This window comes from Marmota monax, unplaced genomic scaffold (assembly GCF_021218885.2).
Source record: "Marmota monax isolate L192 unplaced genomic scaffold, Marmota_monax_Labrador192_F-V1.1 WCK01_AAM20220418_F8-fsc00074, whole genome shotgun sequence".
NCBI classification, from domain to species: Eukaryota; Metazoa; Chordata; class Mammalia; order Rodentia; family Sciuridae; genus Marmota; species Marmota monax.
In genome coordinates this window covers 5277637-5299153 of record NW_026694232.1, presented here as the reverse complement: position 1 = coordinate 5299153, position 21517 = coordinate 5277637, and the positions used below count along the sequence as shown (strand labels likewise).

The following is a 21517-nucleotide window of genomic DNA, read 5'->3' as shown; positions in this document are numbered from 1 at the left end:
AGTTTTTGATATGCACATCTCTAACTAAGCTCTATTCCTACTTTGAAAGACTCAGCCTGCTGGCATAAAAATAAAGAAAAATTTATCTTCCCAAATGGAAGTCAAGGCAAAATCTGCATTACCACAATATGGGGCATGACTTGTCTATGGCTTGCACAGAGAAAAAGTATTTTCCAGGCCAGAATCAAATAGTGAGTTTTGTGAATGGAGGCGGCCAGGGCCTACTTCCTGGTGATATTTTCCTTTGAAATGCTGGCAAAGGGGAACTTCAGAGAGAGACAAATGGGACACGGAGCTCTGTGGGGGTGCATGGATACAGTGTGCCAAGCTCCTACCTTCTGATTGATTTTCATTGTCTCTTCAGTGTGGTAGAGAAGGAGCTTTTCCCCAGAAGAAGTCAGGTTCACGTACACCTGGAGGCAGGGGTACTGAGAGAGTTTCCAGCAGTCTGGCCCACAGCTGAAGGAGCAATTAAATGTCTCCGTGATGGACGCATTCAGCAAGGTGCATTGAGTCTCTTCAGTCCACACACTACAGAGAAAAGGAAGGAGTGAGCAAAAGGCCGAGAGTTACTGGCAAGGAAGATGTGAGCAGAGGGAATGGTGGCTCAGCTCCTGGGCTGGAAGTCTTTTCCAAATCTATAATACATCCGTCTGCATAAAGTTTATGCTTTTGAACAGAGCTGCTTTAGGCAAACTCTAACATAGCATAGACAAACTTTGGAACCTGAGAATTTTCTCAGTGACTTCCATTGGACATAATATACTCCAAGGCTTGATTGGTTAGTTATTTTTTCTTATTGAATTCCATGGGAAGCACAAAGTATATTTCTAAATAACGATCTGTGCTTGCCCTGTATTTCTGCATGTATAACTTCTTGCCTTGCACCAGTCCTTATCTCTGCTATGCCTCCCTTGGTGCTTTCTTCACCTGCACCTCCTCCTCTGCCCAGTTTGTAGGCAGAGAAGGTGTAAGGGCAGAAGAGAGGAAAAAAGGGGTGGAGTGGCTTGGGGTCCAACTTGACAGATGGAAGTCAGAGATACAATGCCGTACGGTCATTCTAAAAAGGGAAAAAAAGATAACCCCTGGATTAGGCGAAGAGAAATTACTTATTGAATCCTTTGAATTCTAATTGATGTTTCACATAAATTATCTCCTTTTGAAGGTGAGTGAATCAAGGGTCAAAGAAATCAGGTAACAGGTACAAAGACATGTAGCTGATAACTGATAGAAGTTGTGATTCTACAAAATCCAGTATTTCTCTAAGTCCTGGTTCATTCTATTATGCTGTGCTGCCTCCCCATAAAGCAGTAGAAAAGAAACCCATCTGTGCAGACTAATGGGTTAACAAGGATGCCCTGAGGCCTCTCAACTGGAAAGAGTCCACCTGCCCATTGGTCATCTTTAATTTTAGAATGCCTTTACTTTTATGATCAAGGTTAACATTTGTAATTAGAAAGTAACACACCAGCAATCAATGTTTTGCTTCTGGGTATAACTGATTACCATAGTGATTGGAAAACAACATGTTTTTGTGAAGATTAATACTCTTTCCTTTTGACATCCACAGCTCTCTGCACTTTTGAATGTGTGAAGTTCTATGCCAGAGGCAAGATACTGCACCTACTCTCTTCTGGTGTGGCAAACTGTATTTTCCTGGAACATGGATGGTCAGATTTTGCTTATACAACGAGGAAAAAGTCTTGGATGGCTCCAAGCAGATGTGAGGATTTGAAAGAGGGCTTGGAATCAACGAACTCTGGGGGCGTGAGGCATCAGTGCTTTCATTGAGAAGGAGCACAGCTGAAGGCCATCAGAGAAACAGAGCAGAACAGCCACAAATGTGAAAGATGATGCCTTAATTTCAGCAAATTACTGTATTTCAGCTAGATTTTTGTTTCTAAAATGAAGCTATTAATTTAGATTGAGAAATGAATGCCCCCAAATGGTTTTCTTTTCTTTTGGATTGAAACTTTAATTTTTTATTTGAAAGGATCTTGTTACTTTAAGCTGAACTGTTGTGAGACTTCCCCCATTAGTTTTAGTGATGCTGGGCTCACCTGAGCTTCATGTCCAATTCATGGTCAACAGTGAAGCTAGAGATGCTGCTACTAGCTCAGGAGAGAACATACCAACTGTCTCACTATTTATTTGCGTTCCCATCTACTCAGTAAATCTAGGGGTATTAAATAAAAAAGGGTTCAAAATCTGTTATTTTAAAAGGTCGATGCACAATAGTGTTTTTCAACCTTGACAGTATAGTAGTATCCCTTGGTGGAGTTTTAAAAGATACTAATGAATGGGTCCCACTTCAAACCAGTTTAATCAGACTTTCTGGGATGATGGTGGGGGCTGGGCATCAGCATTTTTAAAGTTTTTGTGAGATGTGCCATTGAGAAGTACTGCCGTAGAGGGAGGGAGAAGGGCGATGCAGGGTGGAAAAGGAATGAAGGTGGGAACAGACATGAAGGAGCAAGAATAGAGATGCTGAGATGAGTGGGTTATGCCTTTGAAGCTAAGGCTTGGCCACATGCTAAAGCTATGTGACATTGGACAAGTTACCTCTCTTTGAACCTCAGTTTTCCTATTTTTTTTTGATGAGGATATTCATACAGTGTAGTCATGAAGATAAAACGATGTATGAAAAGTTTTTGGCAATAATAGGCAGTTTATATATAAAACTATTTTAGTATTATTATTAGATAGCATTATTAAAATATTATATGAGGGGCACTTCTGGAAGTTCTCCATAGGAAAGAGGGTGAGGAAGATGACCTCAGGGTTGACTGAGCAATGAGGGTAGAGACAAATGGCAGTGCCCCAACAGCACAGTGGCATTACCTCTGCATATATGAGCGCAGGAGTGTGATTCCCAGAAGGAAATACATCATGATGGAGCACACCATCATGGCCAGTCCCAGGAGAATGGCTCGGTCCTCTCCAGCCTTTAGTGCTGTGACTGTTTTCCTTTTGTCCAGGAGGTCGTGGTCCCTGATTTTTTGGTAGATATTTCTAAAGTTGAAAAACAATGCAATATTAAATAAAGTTCAAAGTTAATCAGTATGCCCCTGGAGAACGGGTACGTTTCTACCCCTGTCTTGCTGGAGCTAAGAGACCCAGAGGACACTTCTGAACCTGCCTGAGTGCAACTGGATCCCAGCATGTAATTCTAACCCTGCAACGTATCATGTGCGCATGCACGGACACACACGTACACATGTGCATAACATGAGCAGACAGGGACCCTCCTTATTTACCTTGAGGCTCACATCTAACGGCAAACTAATGTTCCTTCTTTCCATTTCTACAGAAAGAAAGCAATTCCTCAACCTTCAAAATAATTCTTTGGGTTCATTGACTTTACCATCTATCAAGTCATCTACCATTGATATATTTTGTAATTTCTGCATACCTAATTCAAATAAATGGCAACATAAATCAGAAATCTATCAATTTAATCATGCTATTCCCTCAGTAGGGATAGACAGAAGCTATTTTGGTTAACATTTTTCTCGAGCTTAGGGGTGCTTAGGGCTCTTTTGGCTTGAGATTTATAAGCAGTGTGAAGATGTGGGGTGGTAATCCTGCCTACTTTTTCTTATATGAGTAAATACTTGAGTGATTTAGAAAAGTTTTAGTCAAATCAAGGCTGGTCTTCATAACTTTGAACAGTTTTATTAGTACTTTTACTTGGGGTTTTAGAGAAGCAACATAGGAACATGAGCTTGAAGTCAAATTGTGTCCTGTTCAAATCTGTTTACTAACTGTGTGATCAACAAAAAGTTCCTTAGCCTTTTCAATTCCCAGTTTCTTGCAAAGTAGAAATAACATTTAAAAGCTTTGTAATGGCTAAATGAGATGAGGGTAGGCAGATCATCTTGCAAAATGACTGATGTAAATATTTAATAAAGGTTCTCATTCAAAAAATGGGGTGGACATAAAATCAATAAAGATATCTCCAACCTAAATAACACTACAAATTAAATAGACCTAATGGACAACTACAGACTATTCTACCCCAAACAGCTGAATTTACCTGTCTCTTAGCTGAGAATATAATAGTTTCCAAAATATATTATATTCTAAGTCACAAAACAAATCATAGCAAATGCAAAAAAATCACATAATCCCATATAAAATATAATAAAAGGATGAAGCTAGAAATCAACAGTAAGAAAAATAGAAACCACATAAACACAGGGAGATTGAACAAAACTCTCTTTAATGAAGAATGGATCAAAGAAGAAATGAGAATAGAAGTCAATAAATTTTTAGGAATAAACAGGAACAGAGATACAAAATATCAAAATCTCTGGGACATTATAAAATCAATTCTAAGAGGAAAATTTATAGCACTGAGTGCGTACAGTAAACAATTAGCGAGATCCCAAATAAGTAAGTTTATGCTCCACCTCAAGGCCTCAGGAAAAGAACAAACTAACTCCCAAACCAGTAGAAGACAGAGATAATTAAAAACAGAGCCCAAATCAATGTGATTGAGAACAAGAAAATACAAGGATTAATGCAATGAAGAGTTTGTCCTTTGAAAAGATAAATAAGATTGACATACCCTTATCCAAACTATCCAAAAGAAAGAGTGAGAAGAAGAAAATCAACAATTTCAGAGATAAAAAAGGAGATATCACTACAGATCCTTCTGAAATCCAGAGGATTATCAGAAACTATATTGAAAATTTATACTTAAATAAACAGGAAATCTGGAAGATATTGTCAAATTTGTAGACACATATGATCTGCCTAAAGTGACTCAGGAAGATACAGAAAACCTAAACATACCAATATTAAGTAATGAAATTAAAAACTGCAGTTAAAAGCCTTCCAAAAAAGCAGAGCCCAGGACCTTATGGATTCTTAGCTGAGTTCTAGCAGACCTTTACAGAAGAACTAACACCAGTCTTTCTGAAATTATTCCATGAAATTGAAAGACAGGGAATACTCCCAAATACATTTTATAAAGTCAGTATAACTCTGTTAACAAACCAAACAAAGATGCATTTTCAAAGGAAAGAAGACTACAGACCAATATCCCTGATGAACAAAAATGCAAAAATCCTTAATAAAATATTAGCAAACTCCATTTAAAAACACATAAGAAAGATAATACACCAAGTTCAAATAGGTTTTATTCCAGGGATGCCAGGTTGGTTCAACATATGCAGAAATCAGTAAATGTAATTCTTCACTTAAATAGAATTTAGAACAAAAATCACATAATCATCTCAATAGATACAGAAAAGGCCTTTAATAAAATCCAACACCTATTGAGGTTAAAAAAACGGGAGAAGCTAGGAATTGAAGGAACTTACTTCAACATCATAAAGGTCATTTATGACAAACACAAAGCCAAAATCATATTAAATGAGAAAAACTAAAAACATTTCTTCTAAAATCAGGAACAGACAAGACTGTCCATTTTCACCATTCCTATTTAATATTGTCCTCAAAAAAACTAACCAGAGCAATCAGGCAAGAAAAGGAGACAAAAAGGATACAAATAGGAAACGAAGTTGTTAAATTACGATATGATTCTATAACTAGAAGACCCAAAACTCCACCAGAAAATTTCTAGATATAAATGAGTTTAGCAAAGTAGCAGGATACAAGATCAACACCTATAAATCAATAGTTTCCTAAACTCCAACAGTGATTCAACCAAGGAAGAAATTAGGAAAACCATCCCATTCACAATAACCTAAATACACACACACACACACACACACACACACATATTTGGGAATTAATCTAAGGTGGTAAGAGAGTTCTATAATGAAAATTATAGAACACTGAAGAAAGAAATTGAAGACAACTTTGGAAGATGGAAAGACATCCATGTTCTTAGATAGGAAGAATCAATTTTGTCAAAATGACCATACTATCAAAAGCAACATACAGATTCAATGCAATTCCCATCAAACTACCAATGACATTCTTCATAGAATTAGAAAAAATTATGAAATTTATTTGGAAGAATAAGAGACCCAGAGAGCTAAAGCAATACTAAGAAGGAAAAGCAAAGCAGAAGGTGTCATAATACCAACTGAAATGATACTACAGAGCTGTAGTAACAAAAACAGCATGATATTGGCATCAGAATAGACTTGAAGACCAATGGAACAGAATAGAGGTCACAGAGACAAATCCACATACCTATACCTGCCTGATATTTGATGCAGGCATCAAAAATATATCTTGGAGAAAAGACAGACTTTTAACAAATGATGTTGGGAAAACTGGAAAGCTGTATGTAGAAACAATGACATTAGACTCCTCTTTCTCACCCTGTACAAAACTCAAATCAAAATGGATCAAAGACTTATGAATTAGACCAGATATTTACAATTGCTAGAAGAAAAGATAAGGTCCATACTCTACCATATAAGTGCTGGTACCAACTTCCTTAACAAAACTCCCTGAGTGCAAGAAATAAAATTAAGAATCAATAAGTAGGATGCCATCAAACTAAAAAACTCCTGCATAACAAATTGTAAATGGGTAATAATGAGTATAATACATTCCACTATTGTCATGTATGTAAAAAAAAAAGAGGGTGAAGGAGAGAGCCTACAGAATAGGAGAAAATCTCTGATAGGGGATTAATAACCAGAATAAAGAATTCAAAAAAACTTAACGCCCAAAATACAAATAACCAAATCAATAAATAGGCAAAAGAACTACATAGAAACATTTCAAAAGAAGACACACAAATGGACAACAAATAAATGAAAAAGATGTTCAATAACTCTCACAATCAGGGAAATGCAAATCAAAACTATATAAGATTTCATCTCACTCTAGTCAGAATGATATTTATCAAGAATATGAACAACAATGAATGCTGATGAGGTTGTGGGGGAAAAGGTACATTTGTGTATGGTTGGTGGAATGGTAGACTAGTACAATCACTCTGGAAAGCAGTATGGAATTCTTCAGAATACTAGGGATGAAATCATCATATGACCCTGCCATCCCACTCCTTAGTGTTTTCCCAAATGATCTAAAATTGGCATACTACAGCAATACAGCCACCTTAATATTTATAGCAGCACAATTCACAATAGCTAAATGATGGAATCAACCCAGATGCCTGTCAATAGATGAATGGATTAAGAAATTGTGATTGTTACAATGCACACACAATAGAGTCCTACTCAGCCAAAAAGAAGAATGAAATTCTGGCACTTGCCAGTAAATGGATAGAAATGGAGAAAATTATGCTAAGTGAAATGAACCAAACTCAGAAACTCAAAGATTGAATGTTTTCTCTCGTCTGTGGAAGCTAGCGTAAAATAAAGGAAAGGGGGAGGAAAGGGTAGGATAAAATAAAGAACCAATTAAATACAAATTAATAGACAAGGAAAAGGAAATCTCGTAGAGGAAGGAGAATGGGAGAGGGGGGCGAAAAGGAGGGGATGATGGACTGAAATCAATTTCCACATATGTATGAGCTTGTTAGGATGAACCAAACCACTATGTACAACTATAAAGCTCTTATTAAAAAAATGGAGTGGGAGCTATGGCTTAATGACATGAATATTAGACCATCATAAAATTTCTACCATTCTTCAAAGACTATCTGCAGGACAGAATGGCAAGGAAATTAATAATATATAAAGCTTAGGAATGGAGGAATGGATTTGAAGCAAGCAGGAGAAGAAAGAAAAGGTGAGAAAATTCTGGAGGTGTTGGTGCTTGGGGAGATGTATGAGAAGTGGGGGTAGGAAGTCAATGCTTGGGAATTCCAGAACTCCTGCTGATCAAGATACAGCTTGGGCACTCTCAGTTCCTATTTTGATAGGGAGCTTTGCATTGCAGGGCAGTGGGAGTAGGAAAGCTGCTGGCCTATTGGAACTGGAAACAGGACAAATGGTCCTGAAAACTGAGAAGGAAGCTCTTAAGCCAATTTTTAAGCTTTAAACAAAAACCAAAATGCACAAGACAGACCACATTTTCCTTTAATATTTTTATCACTGTTTATTCATGTTTCTTGGAAAAGAAACCAGAATAGAATCAAATGTGGAATTTGCAGGGGAATAAGAGATGCCCATTGTTTGTACAATTGTGTGTACATTTAGGGTTATATTTAGCTTTGTGCTCCAGAATGACCTTACCCGTGTTTATGGCTCATATCTGTTCTGATTGGCTGGTTTATTCTGGAATGATTGCTAAATATTTTGGTTCCCTGTACAAAGAATGTGTATGTATTTGATATACATATATAGAAGGTTTTAGGTATTTATTATTTTAGTTATCAGTGTACAAAATTAATTGTTATCATCATTAAAGTTCTCTTCATGAACTAGTTTATGCAAATCTTTCCTCCAGGAGTGGGCATTGTGTGGGAGCAGCATCCCAGCCACCTAGATGTCTTCATTCATCATCTTTTCATGGCCTGTTCTTCCTGTCTTCTTGCCGCCTTCACTCACTCTAGGCTGTTTGTGATCATTGCCAGAGTCTTGGAAAGACCACATTCTTCATTATCCTCCAGCTCCCAAGCCCAATATCCTTGGATTAGCTGGTCTGCCCTGCTTTTGACTTCCATAGACTGGTAACCACCCACCTTCTGTCTCCCATTCTTTTTTGCGATTTTCTTTGAAAATTGTACGGTTTATCATCAAAGCTCTTTAAAGTTGACCTTTTATGAACTTGACAAAAAAAAAATCAGTGCCCATTAGCAGCTAAAGCTGGTGAGCAGGAAGACTTCTGAAGCAGGTAAAGATAGGTTGAGACTGAGTGGCTTCAAAGATCTGCTGTAAAATAATAATCTGATGTAAATTCACTATTATTTATCAACATGTATTTAACTCTGATGGCTGCCATTGAGATTCACATTTCCTGCAGATGGAAGCCATCGAGGAGAGAGCAATAGTCTCACAGTTCTAGGGTATTAGACTGTCACACAGCATTTCTTATGTCACTGTATACTCATAAAATAGATGAGGAATAATCAGTCAGTATGTCACCAGAGCAAGAAGCATATAAAAATGATTCAAACAGGTAATTTAAAAACAAATTGCAATTTGAAAATGGTTAACAAATGTTCTTCATATACTATGGAGCCAGGGGGTGGGGGGGGGAAGTGACTTGTTTCCATATAGCTCAAAGTCATCTGGGAAATGAGGATATTACCCAGTGAAATGAAAATGGTGAGTGGGGTGAGCCACATCCAAGGAATCAATCAATCAATAATGATTCAATTAAAGGATCCAATAATGATTGGATTAAAGGATAAACAAAAGGAATGAATGGATAGTTTGAAAGACCAAAGTGTTTAGATGTACAGACTTATCTCGAGTGCTGGTAACCTCTTGTTTCTGGGGATATGGCCTTGGCACAATTAGAAGACAGATATAAAAATAATATCAACATATGGTAGTAAGTTCAATGATGAAATCACTTACAGTATTCCCAATGTTTAGGGACCGGGATAGGGAGTAAGAATTGTGGTTTGGGAAGGCTTCCTAGGGTGGCATCTTAAACAGACTCTTCAAGTTTGATTTGGAATCGATGCAATGAGACGAAGAGTTGAGGACAGTCCAGTTGGAAGGGATCACATGAAAAACTAGTATGGAGACTACCTGAAACTACAAGTATGTTAGTATCACTGGGGTGAGTGTGGGTCAGAGGAAATGGGGCAGATATATTTGGAAAAGTAGTCTGGTCAGGAAGAGTTCTGTAAGTCTTTCTAGAGATTGGCGTCTCTCCTGTAGTTAAAGGGGAAGCTGTCAGTGGATGACATGATCAGAACTGAGTTTCAGGATGACCACGGTGGCTGCTGTGTGGAGATTAAATTATAAATGGGATAAGACTTAAATCAGAGAGAAGAATTGGGAGAGATTGTAACAATAATGTTGGTGAAGGATGATCAGGGCTGGATCCAGGATCACGGTGGGCTGGAGGGAAGAGGATGTTTGGAGAAATATCTTGGAAATAAAATGTCAGAATTTGGCAACTGATAGAATATAGAAGCTGATGAGGGAGTGAGTTTTAGATCTATGTCTCAGTGCTTTACTTGGACAACAGGGGAGATGATGAAGAGTGGTAAGGCAGAACCCTTATTTTCCTACACTTTGCAGGGTCCAAAGAGAGTTTCCCCCACCTTTCCCCCGTTTCTGACCTTGCTAAAAAAGGAGGGAGAGGATGATTGCACATTTATAAATTCTCTTCCCCCAGGTTAGGTGTCTGGAGCTCAGGTGGAGGAGTAGCTAATTTGATTGATGAGATGGGTGATACCCTGATAACTGGGGGACTAAATCTCTCTTTTGGGTGAGTTTGAAGTTCATTGCTCCTGTGTGGCACAACCTATTATTATTTAAAGAAAAATTATTTCACACTCTCCTTTGCCTTTCAGTGTCCAAGTAGTGAGCCCCAGTTAGGGAAGGAAGTGTGCATATCCTAAGTGTTAATGGGTTAGTGAATTGGTCCCTATCAAACCCAGTTGTCTTCAATGGTAGATAGAAGGGGCATGTCCTGGGCCTCAGGCCTAAGCATCATCCTTCATACTAACAAGTCTTGTGTGTTGGGGGTTACAGTGCCACCAATATCTAAGCTGATGTTTCATCTTCTTTTAGCTCTTCATGTCTATGCTCTATGAATCAACTTGAGAGGACAAGAGACTGTCCTTGGTGTGAGAAATAAGGGAGGGAATGTCAGTACAATTTACAGAAGTAGAGAGTTCAAGAGGAAGAATGCGTCTGGGTTATGATTATGAATTCAGTTTTGGATAAATTCTCTTCCCCCAGGTTAGGTGTCTGGAGCTCAGGTGGAGGAGTAGCTAATTTGATTGATGAGATAGGTGATACCCTGATAATTGGGGGACTAAATCTGTCTTTTGGGTGAGTTTGAAGTTCATTGCTCCTGTGTGGCTATTAGTAGGTATAGAGAAGGAATTTGACTTTATAAGTTTGAAGTGGATCTAGCCTTGGTGTGTCCCAGCAAAACTAAACTTAAGCTCTTTTGAGGCAATGTTGACTCCGTGATGAACCATGAGTCGACATGAAGGATAAAGTGAATATTCATACATATTGACAACAAATAACAGATATATACAGTCTTTACTACATAAACAGGGAACATTCTGCCCAAATTCTTTTAGAGAATAGAAATTATTAATAAGTCTTACAAGTCCAACTCCAACAAAAATCTTTGTGATAAATATTCTTGTAAGCAAAAGATTTTCAAGTTGGGTGCAGTGGCGTATGCCTATAATTCCAACAACTTGGAAGGCTGAAACTGGAGGATCACCAGGTTGGGCAACTTAATGAGACACTGCCCCAAATTAAAATAAATAAATAAATAATCAAACAAACAAATAAATAAATAAAGAAGGCTGGGATTGCAGCTCAGTGATAGCACTACTGGGTACAATCCCCAGTGTTGCAAAAAAAAAAAAATTTTTTTTTTTCAATTATCCAATAAAGTTTTATTTTCACCCCAAGCAATAATCTACAGAGTACAATTTTATTTCAAACACTATATTTGGGTACTTTCTTTAAATTTGATATTTGGACTCATTCTATAATTCATAAGCACATTAGTTATGAGGATACGCACGTGCGCTCACACACACACACACACACAGAGGACATAAAGAGTAGAAAGTCCAATAAAGACTCTTTGGCTCTTTCTTACTCATGTAAAGTCAGATTCCCTTGGTTTCTGTTCTACAGGGAGAAAGGTATTCAGGTGAAGGCAGGGCAAAGGCCATTTATGAATTCATTTATTAATTTGTTAGTCAACATGTTAAGTCTTCATAAAAAGAACCACAAGCATCTAAGTCCTGGGGGCAGGAAGTGAAGAAGGCTGATTTCCTGGGATTGCCGCGTGAGGTATCAATCATGACAAGATCTGGTAATGAGGCTGAATAGAGAGGTTACGAAAGGGAAGAAAAGAAAGCCAATATGCTGAGCGTCAGTTTGCCAAAGGATCAGTTACTGAATGGCTGATTCACAGAAAGTCAATTTATTGAAGGATCAGCTCACTAAATGAATACAATTTATCTATTTTACCCTACTTAGAGATTTAACAAAGATGTATTTTAAGCATTATTGTTTTCAACATAATACGTGAATATAAATAGATGTTTTCTATGAATGTTTTAAGACTGTATTTTAAAAATGCACTTAATCATCAAGTATGTTCTTACTAATGTGTTCCTCTTAGCAGTATTTTAAAATTGGCCTGATTTTTTTTTTTAAAAAGCGGTTTCGTAGTGGGCTCAGTTTCTTTATAAATATATTATTAAGAATATATTTATAGATATATCTTTCTTGAGTAGTGTGTAAATATACTCTGCTAATAGAATAAACATTTAACATTTCATTCGGGAGCCTTTTAGTTTATACTGATTTATTTTTTTCCAAATCCTTTTATTTCTTTATTAAATGCTGGGAGCCATTAGCCAAGTAGGTATGACAATTTCCTTGCCAGCGTACCCCATGTTGCTGACATGTTGCAGTGACATTGAATGTAAGTGACCTTGCTCAAGGACCAAGGCAGATTAGGGTGTTCCCGGTTTTAAGATAATCTTGTTTAGGGCGTTCCCAGTTTAGGTTCCAGGTTTAAGGTTTAAGATTATTCCTGCTGGGAATAGGGCGTATCCTGCTGCCTGAGTTCCCCTTGAGTTCTCACGGGATTCAGACAGTATATTTTGGAGATAGAAGCCCAGTGGAGGTGGATTTGGGCAGAGAACGTGGATTTGGGAAGAGAACGTGGATTTCCCCAGAACGTGATTGTAGACGGCTGGTGTGAGTTCGGGAATAAAGAGTTGCTGTTTTAATCTACAAGCTGTGTGGTGGCTCGTGATTGTGTGCCCAGCCAGACTGCGGCATTTGTGCCCAGCCAGACTGCGGCATTTGGTGGCCCGTACGGGGAACTTCTAAAGCTTAGAGGTAAGTGAAATTTCTCACCCTTGAGGAAGAGAGATAGAATGGGTGAACATTTCAAAAAACAATGTGTTATTGTTTTGATTTATTTTGTTTTTATTTCAAGTTGCCTGTTCCTAGAACTTTCTCAGGCAAACTGGGGAAAATGGTTGACTCAAGGTTTGAAGTTGTTCGCCTCCGAGCAAGAGAAATTGTTAGAGGAAGAAGGCACCACAGTGAGACCAAGAACAATTAGGGCATACGTTGATACAATACAAAAATGTAGCCCATGGCTTTTTAAAGACAAGTTATTAAGTATATCAATGGGACCATCATGGTATCCTGTAGAAGGATTTTTCTTCAACAAGAAAGAGATGGCTAGTTCTGTTTACTACACTTGTCTAAGATCTTGGTTTTTACAGACATCTGATTAATTTACAAAGCTAAAGTGTTAAAATATCAGCCACTAAATATGAAATCAAGTACTCTTTACTTATTAAGTTCCATAAGGTAATATATTTAAACATTATGTGTGTTTTCATAAATTGGTGAATGGAAAAAGTTTAATATTGCTTTGTGTCTGTGTCTTTGCTAAAACAAGGTTACTAAGTGTTAAGATTCTATCATGTGTAATTTATATACAAAGAGTAGAAAAATTTTCAGTTGGGTTTCAATTATAGTATTATAGTATCATAAAAAACATGAAAGTCTTTCATCTTATTAAAGTGGAGTAATTTGTCTAAATCAGAAATTTTATAAGAGTTGTTTCAAAATGTGAATTTATAAAAAGGGTTAACAGTTAAAAAAGAGATATAAAAAGATTCAAGATGTGGAAATATATTTTAATATAAAAGGTTAAAGGAAAAAGAAATGTTTCTAGATGAGATAATCTCTGTGTGGTAAAGTAAAAAGGTGTAAAATGCCATTTAAAAAAGATTTTGAGGAAACTAGACTTACTTTAAAAGCTTGAGAAAGGAAGAAAGAAGAAAAAGGTATTTGTACATGGCAGATTGAGACAAAGCTTCTCAATGGAGTTAAAAAAAAAGCCTTTGGTTGAAGGACAGCCATGTAAACTAACATTGAAGCGATTTAAACAGAATCTAAGCCTCGTTTAAAAGAGTGAAGCTGTAGGTGGTGAAAAAGTACATTTAAAAGTACAGTATAGATGATAATTAAAAGGCTTAAAAGGTTAAATTAAAGGTGGTTAAAATGCCTTCATGATGGAGGAAAGAAGCTTAATCTTAAAGGCATTACTTTAAAAAAAATCGGAAGATAATACGATAAAAGATATTTAGATAAAGAAGATTAAAAATTTAAAGTGAAAAACTTTAAAGACAGAAGTATAGAAAGTTAAAAAGAATAAAGATAAAAAAGATATAGGAAGATAGAAAAGATGTAGGAAGACAATAATTTTAAACTCACAAAATAGGAAAAAAAAAAACTAGGAGGAAAATAAGCAACTAAGGGTAAAAATACAAACCTTAGGAAAAAAAAAAAAAAAAACTAGAAGATAGAAATAAGATAGAAAATGGTTGAAAATGTCAAGTAAGGTATTACACAGATAGAAAATGCAAAAAGCTAAGACAACTATTAGATACAGACATATACTTATTAAAGCAAAAAGAGGGAATTGGAAAGGGGTATATATCCCCCAAAGATAAACTTAAAATAACGCTTTTTACTCTAAACTTTTTAAATTTGGATTCATCAGGACTTAGTGCTGCGGAAAGGCATATGTATCCAAAAAATGTACATAAGCCTAAGGTACTTTGGAAAGATATTCTAACACGACAATGGAAAGGTCCTGACCCAGTGATTGTCTGGAGTCGGGGTCTGTTTGTGTTTTTCCACAGGGAAAACAGCAGCCCATTTGGATTCCAGAGAGATTAACTAAAACAGTTTCTACAGATCGAAAAAAAGATGATTTGACTCAAATCCATAACAGCTGATATCCAGAACTCCAGCAATTAAATTATTTATTTATTCTAATTTGTTATACATAATGGCAGAATGCAATTCATTCCATATTACACATATAGAGCACAATATTTCAAGTCACTGGTGGTATGCAAAGTATTTTCACACTATTCGTGTTAGGCATTTGCTGTTTTGCTAACACTTAGGCATCATTCAGATTGTTGTGGCAATTTCACATTTTGACAACTTTGATGGACTTGTCAACTTTATCCATTAACCAAAATTTGTTTCTTTTACCTATTCACTAAGGATATGGTAGCTGATTTGGGATGGTAATATTTAACAGTTTTTTGAAAATTCAGTCAAGTTTTTATTTTGTCCTCATGACATCAGTTTACTGAATGTTCAGTTGGTCTCTGGTCTTGTTATCACAACAGGGGGGATTTGGATGAGAATGGTGGGACCTTCTGCTAAAGGAATATTGAAGAGGAAAACCAGCAAAGCATACAGTCTGGCTTACTGACCTAGAGAGAGAGGAACCCCAGGCAGAGGAGGGGAGACCAACAGCCACAGAGTGTGGGAGGGCATGGCCAAGGAGGAGGTTCAGGGAGGAACAGAGGACAGAGAGAAGATGGGACTGGAGACAGAGGGTGTCTGGAACACAGAGAGGGAAAGGTAGAGGAGCAGAGAGATAGAGATAAGAGGAGTCCCCAAATAGGGGCCCTTTGGGGCCTTACTTGTCTTTGCTAACCAATTTAATGTGGGTTATGATAGAACTATGTAAAGTCACAATGGTCATACAAAATTTTTGGTTCATAGCTAAATTCAATACAGTCAATAAAATGATTGATTGGGAAATGGCTTTTTTGGCAAATTGATTTTAGACACATTGACTATCGCTGCATTAGGCATCCCTCCATATGAGCATTCAGAGGATCCATGGCAGAGGAATTGGCCCAGGGCTATGGCTATAAGCATGAAGATGGTTTAGAAGACTGTCACTTGGGAGCCATTGATGTAAGTGGTAATGGCTGAGGGTCCTGTGAAAGATGGAATTGGGCCTTGGATGAGCAAATAATTAAGAAGAGGGGGAAGATCTGGGAAAATTTTGAGTAGGGATACTTGAATGTGACTGGATTGCAGGATCTGGTGGGTGGGGGATGGCAGGCAGTTAGCTAGTTAGAGAGAAGCCAAGAATAAAGGATGTGTGTGTCCTCTGAGGTCACCATAGACATTAAAATAATTTAAGCAAGTTCAATAATTAGATTTGTACTTTAGGAAGATAACTCCTATTAGTGTTTGTGTGTTATCTAGAAAGGTTTATATCTCGAGGCAGAGATTGATTCTGAAACTCTTCTAGTGTTTCAGATATTAGTTAAAGAGGGATTTTTAGAAAGAAGTGGCAGAGGAGATGAGCATTTATATCTGGGCATCATTTGTGTCCAGGATCAACTATTAAACACTGTGGGTTTTAATGATCCTTTCTAGCTAGTCAGAGAAACAAAGATGGTTTGGGTATAAGAATGTGGGAAGTGTAAGAAGAGAAGTCTATGAAGGATCCTGACACTGTCAGAGAGGTGAGGGGGTACCAGATGGGTATAGGAAAGAAAACTAGGGAAGATATGAATTAGAAGTAGAGAATTAAGTAGATATAAAATTACTTGGCTGAGAGCTCTTCAGGAACTTACACATAATATTTAATATACTGAATATTGATATTTATGTCTCTATGGCCCAATGAGCTGCTTAAGAGATAGAGACAGACCCCATTCATCTTTGTAGACTCAATCTCTTGCACTTATTAAGCTTATAAAATATATTTTTATTTGGACTGAAAATAACTACCATAAGCATAGATCGTGATGTAGCCAGCATAGGGAGGCAGAATAGTCAACTAAAATCAAATAAATCAGAATCCATGGGTAGAACAGGCTCCTGGCTTCTTGCTTCCCATCTGTGTTCATTGGATTCTACCACCAACAAATTTAGTACTCTTCCAGAAAAAATTCAGTCTTTCTAGGAATCAAGGGTTCTAGTTTCCAGACTTCAAGGAGGGTCTCCTTCTGTGGGATCTCATGAGGGCAGACTGCAGGGCAATAGATTACTGGATCCCTTCTGAGCTGAAATGAGTGGAGCTGCTGTCCATTTATGGCCCAGGAGACCCCATCTGTCATTTCGCACGGCAGAGCATCACAGACATGGTTCTGCCTTCTGTTCACTTTGGTTTCTCACTTTCCTGAGATGTGCTTCTTTGTATGTTTGTCTTTATCGTCTAGAAGTTCCAGATTTCATGGATGTTCCTCAAGTTAGTGTATATTTAGGGTCCAATTTGATTAGTTTAATTATTATCCTCTTTTCACTCTTTGAACCTGCACATTCCATTGGAAACAATGTGCTTTTGAGTTTGGGAACTAATGACAGCCATTCTTAATACAGTCATTAACATGAGTTTTTTTTTTTGTTTGGTCCATAAATTTAATGTTATTGTTTCCAATTAATTTGTGGGGCTTTCCCACAAATTGTAATATTGTGAACCTTATTGTATGAATAGGACACTAAAGATGAAAATTAAAAATTGGGAGTTATTTTTTAGGCCTTTTTTTCTTATCAGATCACTACTGCAATGATATCTCCCATATTTTAATTCTTATTTATTTTTATCTGATCCATTAGCACATTAAATTTTTATAAAATGTTTTAGCACACAATATAGAAAGAAACAGAAAATTATATGAATTGTTTAGATAAACGAGGGTATCTTTATAATCTAAAGAGCCTTTCAGAAGCATTACCTTTATTTTGACTACATTATATGATTTCAGTGCAATAATGATAGAAACAAATAACAAAAATAACTAGAAGGACTATATATACAGAAATAAAAATATAGCACAAAGAACTCATGGATCATAGAATAAAATCTGATAGAAATTAGGAAGTATTTAGAATTGAATATGGAAAACACTGTGGATCATCTGGTAGATGCAGTTAGAGTCATAGGAAGAGAAAGTAATTTTAAATGTTTATATTAGAGGAGAAAACTTGAAAATCAACATGCCAGGCATCCAACAAAGGAGGTTATGAAAATATTAGCAGAAAATACTAAAGATAATAGAAGGAAGTAAAAATGAGTGGTAATAAATGTATTGCTATTTGTTGAAATATGATTTAAGATAGATTTCTAAGTCATTTTATCCCTTGGCAATGGGCACCGCACGCACTTACTTGTTTTTCTCTTGTTGATCTGTCTTTTGTTACAGGAATCTGCCCCAACTGTCCCAATTATGAACTTACATGAGTTCAGAAAAAAAAAATAAAGTCTTTCTCTCCTTCATAGGGGAGACTGAAATCAATGTAGATATTAATCTTATTCAATCAGAAAAAGACTTGATGAAGAACGGTGGAATGTGATGGACATCATTATCCAAGTGCATGTACGAAGACTCGAATTGGGTGTCAACAGACTTTATATACAAACAGAGATATGAAAAATTACGGCATATATGTGTAATAAGAATTGTAATGCATTCTGCTGTCATGTATTTAAAAAATAAAATCAATAAAACTAAAAAAAAGACTTGATGGCAGAAAGATATAATTTTGCCACAATGCATGAATGGAAATGTGGTAAACATAACCTGAGAAGCTCATTCTCAAATTTACATGAAGTGCAAATAGTTAAGAAAAGCAAATGAACTCCTGATTAAAAAAGAATAAGATAGATGTCTTATTTGATAACATATCAATATGTAAAATAAAACTCAATTGTGGTATTTGCCTTAGGTAGATATAATACCTGAGACAATAATAGAGCAGATTAATAGACCAGAATAGAGATCCAAAAACATAACCATGCACACATGGAAATGTAATATATGATACATGTGTGTTTTTAGATCGATGGGAAAATAATACATTGTCCAGTGAGTGATGTTGGGGCAACTGGTTAACTCTATAGAAAAAAATTTGGATGCCTACTTCACACCTACCACAGAAGCCAATTCCAGATGATTAAAGACTTAATTATAAAAGGTAAAGCTGCAAAATATTTAGAAAATGGTATGGTAAAAAATCCTTTTGAACTTGCTTAACAATGAAATGTTTTCAGAGAAGAAAATGTATTACTTTATATTGTTGGGCTTGGGGAATGGAGGATGAGGATAGAAACTAGTGTGGTGCATGTAGCAGATGATCAGAAAAAGGGCTGGCTTAGACTCCAAATAATAAAAACAAGTAAAATTGACTTTAATTTCTTCTGAGCAATGAAATGTTTTATTCAGAATTTTCAGTGAGATTTTTCCTTCCAGTTACTTGTTCTGCCTGTTTTTAAGCTGGTTTCTGATGTTTCACTGTCTTAAGAATTCCAGGAAATCCAATATCCTGACAAGTTTGTCTCTGGAATCAGGAAAAGGCTGTATGGCTGGCTAGCCCCTCCTGGCATTGCTTTAGGAGCATAAGTGGAGAAAAGAGGCACACACAGAAGCCAGGTTTGCAGAAGGAAAAATGAGGGTGGATCAATCACTAGCAATGTGAGACAGCACTGCCAGACGATCCTGTTAATTTATTTCCAAATAATTTAACTTGAAGACTGTAATTGTCTTGATTCATTATTGGCCATTATCGTCATGATTACTGTCACCAAAAGCAGCTTTTTTTTTTTTTTTTTGGTGGTGGCGCTGGGAATTGAACCCAGAGCCCCGGGTACGCTAGGCAAGCACTCTATCACTCAACTACAGCCCCAGCTTTACCACTGAACTACAGCCCCAGCCTAACCATCAGCAGAATGACAGCTTCTGCTCAAAGTCAGCTTTAAAATCTGAGTCTTATCCTTAAGAATCTGTGAACTATGCAGTAAAGATGAAGATGTGGTCAAGGAAGAGGCATGGACCAATGATCCAACATTCACTTAGTGACCCCCACTTAGCAAAAGATTCCATTGCTTGTATTTGTTGGCTATTTTTCATCTGTTTCTATTAACTTTGTACGCCAACCAGGCAAACCAATTTCATGAGCTTTTGCCCTCCTGTTTCACAAATAAAGCTTGCGATTTCTTTATAGTCAATATTTTAATTATTTTAAATCCCATAGTTACTGAGATCATCTTTGAAAATAAAAAAAAAAAACTAAAGCAGTTAATTTGTCATAGAATCTTATTGATGCAGAACACTAAGTATTTGTTCCTTTTAAACTTCATCAATATTGCCAGTATATCATCATATGTTTATTATCTTCTTTGATATATAACTTTCAACTCTATTTTAACATGATGATGTCCCCTTGTGGGTTTGGCTGTTTACTGTTGCTCTGCATTTCTCATTTTTGACAAGAACCTTTGTAAAGCTGTGGGGGGTGCAGGAGAGAGAGTTTGAGCTTGGTTTCAGATTTGGGTTCTATCCTAGTTTGTTGTTGGACCGTTAAAGTTATTTCAAAACCCTGACCCTGCACTTTCTCATCTGTAAAATGGGCATAATAGCAGGGTAGTTTATGTAGAACAAGCAGTACTCAGTAATTTCTTCGTAAAAGAATATCAAAATGTATTAAAAATATTTGATGAAAGTAAATAGGAGGTGAAAGGATTATATTATAGTCCACCCACTCTGATAAAGCCTTCAGAATTTTAGGAGGACTGATCATTGACAGTCATAATATTCCTGTGGGGCAACAAAACCCTAGGATTTGGTTGCGACCCCTGAATTGTAAAACCAACTCTCTTACCCTTTGGCACCTTCACTGATAACAGCCTTTTAAACAAAACAACAACAAAAAAGGAGAAAATTACATACAAAATGTGGAATTTTAAAATGACACTTGAAACTTTAAAATGTGACGGATTGTGTTGAAAGATGATTCACTTTGAAAGCAAATGAAAAATAATTTAATTAAGCATTGAGAAAAAGCAGGTGAAAACCTAGAGATGAATAAAGAGTGAATTTTCAGGGATCTGCTTGTTGTAGTGACAAGCCCTGGGACTATGTGCAAACACTAGTTGCCTTGTGGGTTGTAATTTTACTTAAACATCACATAATTATTTTTCCATAATTAAGGAAACATAACATATTACAAAGCATTTGGGAAATAGAGAAATGAAAACTGTTTTCCTTCTGGACTTTTGCTTGTTATGTGCTTTCCGAGGATGCAGTGATTGTTTATATGCAATTTTTAAACTTGTATTTTTTTCCAGTTAATATTATGTTGAAGCCCTTTAAAGTGCTAAGCGATATACTACAGTATTATGACTAAACATGCTTTTTATTGTGACACTGAAGTGGCTTCCAAAATTTTACTTGCAATAATCATTGTGAATAACTTTGCTTTTGGAATTTTTCAAAGGAATTTTATCTGTAGGGTCATTTGAGTTTTAAGGGGAAAAATAATCCCTCAAAACAATATTCAGCTAAACCTCCCTCCGGTCCTTCCAGGGCCCAGCACCATTTATTACCTGCCTCATGTGCTACTTGCTTCAGCTGTTCTGTGCTAGTAAAGGAAGTTATGTTTAAAATTTAGTTTCACCTGAACCAATTGTACAAGGTCAATAGGGGAAGAGAGATGAAGAAGAAGAGAACAAATGGAGAGAAACTAAATATTTAAAAATGCTTCTAGAATTTTATGGAAACATCTACTCCTTCAACCCCAATAAGACGGTTGGACTGATCTGCAGATGCCACTCTTTCTCTCGTTAATGCTGCATTTGCCCCTTTGTCTTTCTTCTTGCTCCCTCA

At 36.6% G+C, this 21517-nt stretch overlaps 1 protein-coding gene across 3 annotated transcripts in view; it reads right to left on the bottom strand.

The window, feature by feature from the left end:
• Kcnmb2 (potassium calcium-activated channel subfamily M regulatory beta subunit 2) overlaps nucleotides 1-21517 on the bottom strand; it is a 250360-nt gene that overhangs the window by 21418 nt on the left and 207425 nt on the right. For all 3 annotated transcript variants that reach the window (XM_046466872.2, XM_046466873.2, XM_046466874.2), the window contains exons 3-4: nucleotides 2842-3012; nucleotides 336-531 (exon numbers count right to left, since the gene is read on the bottom strand). In XM_046466872.2, the coding sequence (XP_046322828.1) occupies nucleotides 336-531; nucleotides 2842-3012 (367 nt within the window). The remainder of the gene's footprint in view (nucleotides 1-335; nucleotides 532-2841; nucleotides 3013-21517) is intronic.